The sequence below is a fragment of the Aplysia californica genome, unplaced genomic scaffold (assembly GCF_000002075.1).
Source record: "Aplysia californica isolate F4 #8 unplaced genomic scaffold, AplCal3.0 scaffold00151, whole genome shotgun sequence".
In the NCBI taxonomy this organism is placed as follows: domain Eukaryota; kingdom Metazoa; phylum Mollusca; class Gastropoda; order Aplysiida; family Aplysiidae; genus Aplysia; species Aplysia californica.
Window position 1 is genome coordinate 780938 of NW_004797421.1, and position 4525 is coordinate 785462.

Genomic DNA, 4525 nt, shown 5'->3' on the forward strand with positions numbered 1-4525 from the left:
CAAGCTTTCCAAAATAACAGCAAACCCCCCCCCACACACACACACACATACCCATGCAGAATCGGAATAACCTACTGTCGTCCTCATTTGCTAGGACCAGAACAGTACAGTACCTACCCGGAAGCTGACAGAGGACCAATTGACACTCGGTTACCCTAAAACTACAAAGTTCTATCAGCTCAGTACCTAGTTTTGAGAAGTTGAACGCTAAAAACTTTGAGTTTCACAACATGTCAAGCTTTTTCGATTGCAGTTCTTTGAATATCTTGATAACAACTCAGAAAAATCTCACCATTTTGAAATAGCAGATGGAACGTTTGGATTCTGACCTCATGGTCTTTGTAATTCAAAACGGCCAAAAATGTCAGATAGAAATTTGCAATTCTAAGGCAGCAACTTCACATTGTTCAAACTAATTAATTAACCCGTGGACGACAATACTTTGCTTCACGTTGACAGCTATAGAAATATAGTGTAGGAAGCAAAGAGTTTATCATAATAGTACTAAAGCGAATAAAAGAATTTTCATTATCCAACAAAAGCAAATCTTACCCGTCAGTCTCATCCGCTGGCTTTCTGTAAACTTCAGTATTCAGGGCTGGCAACAGCATGAAAAGAAAAAAGATAAACATTTTAAATGCATTGGTAATTGCATTATTTTATTTACAAATTAAATCCTTCAGATGCACTTTTCAATTAACCTTTCGTCATAACATCAAAGGGTTTACTCTTTTTATCAACCTATTCTGCCACAGAAGTTTTTCTACATAATCAATCATATAAACATTTCCAGCAATTTTCAATATAAAGCTCTTTTAGAAAGGAGCTTGAGGAGGTATGCAAAATGCAACAATAAAGGCAAAGAATACTATTTGATATAATTTACAAACATTTCCCTCTTACTTGCACTTGCATTTACCAAGCTTACCTCTTGTGGTCATGTGCAAATTCTGACGAAGGTCTACAATTTCTCTATTCATCTCTCTCATTTGCAATGTCTGTTCCTCAAACCTTTGAAGTAAGTCCTTGTTACGATCAAGCTGAAACAAACACAAAAAATTATTTTTTTAAACACACTATATCATTTTGGAGATTATAAGAATGGAACAAAAAACAATGAACAGACAAAAGGTAAAGTCACCATAAACAACTGTGTGTCTTCAACAGTTTTATCCTATCTTGTCTCATCAAATGTTATCTTGTCATGTCTTGTTGTTTTTTTCTTGTCTCTTCTTATTCATATAAAGTTTGGTCTCCACTTGCCCGATCTTATCCTGTCTTCTCCTATATTGTCTCGTCTTTCCTTATCTTATCTCATCATACACTAAAACACTTTTTCCTGTCTAGTCTTATCTTATCATGTCTTGGCTTGTTAGATAAAATCATGTTTATTCTTTTCTCGTCCTGTCCTATCTTCCCTTGTCTTTGGGTTTTTGGGTTCATAACAACCTATGCTAATATTTGGGCTTTTGGGATCAATACTAGCTTATGCTAACATTAACTCATTCGCTACGCCGAGCCGTGAGGGGCAGCGCGGCTAAAGTGCAGTCAGTCGACAACCGATCTTCAATTTTAGCTTAGATTCTATTCCAATCCACATATCCATGTTAAAATAAAGGTCATAATATAATGATGACTTCCGGGTCAAGCATTTCAACTGAAAATCGGAAATTTAGATTCAGTTTTGAAACGCGATTTCGTAGTTTATTCGACTTGGTTTTATCGCGATGCCAAAATTAAAGCCCGGACACAAGTCTTAGTAATTTTACACAACAAAATCTATCATTATTTTGCCCACTAAAGAAATGTAGGACTCTTTTTTATAATATTGATACGATTGGACTCATATTGCCAATGCACTGTTATTGAGAAATCAATATTTTTAAGTGCTAGATATAGGTCTAGATCTAAATTGTCAAAATATTTTTTTCTCCCCAAAATCACTACTGTTTGATGAAATTACACAAAAAAGTGCCACTCAAGACATGTATATGTTTATTCCAAATGCAATTCTTAATAATTCCATATAAGATACAAGTGAGCTTTTTCTGTTTGTGGTCGTTTTTCAAGATTATAAAAATTTATATATTTTTTTCAATATCGGATGTTATGATCCAAATGTACAAATATTATGGAATGTATGTAAATAACTGAAAACTTTTCAATATATTCCATTTCTATATTCATTTATGGTTATTTTGATGTATCATTTGACTAGGTGCAAACATATTTTTTGAGTTTCACCAAAGATTTATTAATTTTCTATTTTCAAATTTTATCCGCATCCAATCAAAATTGTGTTGCATAATCGTCTCTTACAGGAACCAAAGTTGAAAAATACAAAAATAAACATTACAGATGTATTCTACAAACCAAACTGAAAATATTGGTATATAATACGTTGATATTTATTTGAATTTGTAGCCCCAAAGACCTTTTAACTGATTTCGTCCATTCGGCCGCTGACAGCGGCTCGGAGTTTTTCCGCTGTCTCCATTCCACCGCTGTGAGCGGCTCAACCAAATCCGAAACAAATGTGCACTTTTTAATATAGTTCCTACTTTTTAAGTTGTCGAAAGGAAGTGGAACTTGTAAACATACCTGACCTCAATCTCTGAGCGCCTATATCGATCGAAACTCCACGAAATTCTTGCAAAAATCGTTGTTTTGTTGTCGCTATGTAGGCTAGATCTAAGGGTAAACAACACGGAGCCTGGTATAATAAAAAGGCCCTTCAAAGAGAGATATTCAACTAAATTTGTGAAATTCTTGCATAAATGCACTACAATTTTGTGTTGATTCTTATGGATTATAGGGACTTGTAGAGCTGAGAAAATGCGGTAAGTCGAAATTTTCGAAGAGCTGTAGCGCAATTTTTTTTTCTCATTCGTTTTTGTCTGAAGAAAACCGCAATACAAACAGATTATAGGTCATAGTTATTGATATAAACAGATTCCTCTATTGATTCCCATCACTTTGGTATATGACAATACCTATTCGAGTAACTTAGAGCTTCACAGTAATGCATTAAATAGATGCAACCCAGGTCTAAAACTGAACAGGGAAAAATAATTCTGTCCAGAGCCTGAAAAAATCATGGACGGAATCAGTTAACTGCCCACTAGTCGTCATCTCATTCGCCCTCCCGAAAAAAAATTTGTCCACAAGCCGAAAATAGAATGTAGCGAATGAGTTAAGAAATTTGGACTTCGTTCCAGGTTTTCTGTACCCTTGATACTGATCCTGGGCCAACAAATCAGAATAATTGTTCTTTATACTGACAAAACGACAAAACGTATGGAGGCCCTCTAATTATGTTTTTATATATTTATCAAATAAAAAGGGTTGAAAGTCAAATAAGAACAGAACCTGTACCACATGCTTAAAAAAAATAGTTTTGAACAAATATAATATGTCAAGGCACCTGTAATTCTTTTCTTGTCATTTGTTTTTCTTACATGTTCAAATGTATGCATGAACTGAACACACTTTAATTCTTTCCCCTTTACATTTTCTTATAACCTTGGCTACCCATTTTTTCCAACTTCTTGTACATTTAGCAACCTTCCAGATGAGTATTCAAATTCTTTTGAGCTTAGCGGAGGTGAAAGTAAATTCTGACAACTGACCATGACTCTGACACACTTTTCTCAAGAGGAATGAGAACAGGCAACAGCTTGACCCCTTTATTGCCTTACGACATACCTGGTACGTCACAAAAATGGCGTCCTGGTTAAGGAGCCTAACTGAAAATCAGTGCTCCAAGCAGGGACACAGACCCCTAGCAACGAAGGGGTTAATGTTAATGCTGCATTTTTTTTTATCGTACCAAGCCCACCATTGAGAAAACACCAATCAGAAACGAGTGGTATGCCTGGCTTTTTTCACCAGGTTGAATCTCCTGCTGAATTTTTGTAGCTGGCTTCAGATGGGTTTGACACAAGCTCTCTCCTTTTTGGGGGTGGGGGCTGGGTAGAACGAGAAAGGGTCCAATAAGGCTGGGCCTAAAGGTTTTTACAAATTGAATTGATTACACTGTACGAGGCCATAACATTTTTACCAATCAAACTGATTAAAAAGAGGAGAAAGTACCTCCTCTTTCAGTCTGGCCTCCAGCAGCTGCTTCTGCTGCTCAAAGACGACTTGTTCCTGCCTCAGATTCTCCTTGGTCTTCTCCAGGTCTCTGTGCAGCATCAGGGCCTCGGGGGACGGACGTCGCAGCTCTCTCAACAACTCTTCTTGTCCTGTGGGGAAGATTTAAGAAAAAAAGAAAAATGGGGGATAGCATAAGATTATTAAAGCAAAAAAAAATAAAATAGGATGCGATAATACAAAGATGAGAAAATAGGAGATAGAATAAAATAAAAACAAGAAAGTGGAAGACAAGTTGAGAAAGGAAAAAATCGAACAATACAAAAGCATGACACTGTAAGACAGAACAAAAAAAGATATCTCTCCCTCCCTGCCTCTCAAATACACCCACCCACCAACACACACATTCCCCGCTCATCCCCACCTAACGCCC

General features: G+C 36.3%; 1 protein-coding gene across 1 annotated transcript in view; it reads right to left on the bottom strand.

Annotated features, from left to right (window-relative positions):
- LOC101850884 (oral-facial-digital syndrome 1 protein homolog) overlaps positions 1–4525 on the bottom strand; it is a gene marked incomplete in the record, with an annotated part of 46882 nt that overhangs the window by 23765 nt on the left and 18592 nt on the right. The window contains 3 exon segments of the mRNA XM_013081919.2: positions 553–598; positions 929–1040; positions 4093–4244. Of these exon segments, the coding sequence (XP_012937373.1) occupies positions 553–598; positions 929–1040; positions 4093–4244 (310 nt within the window).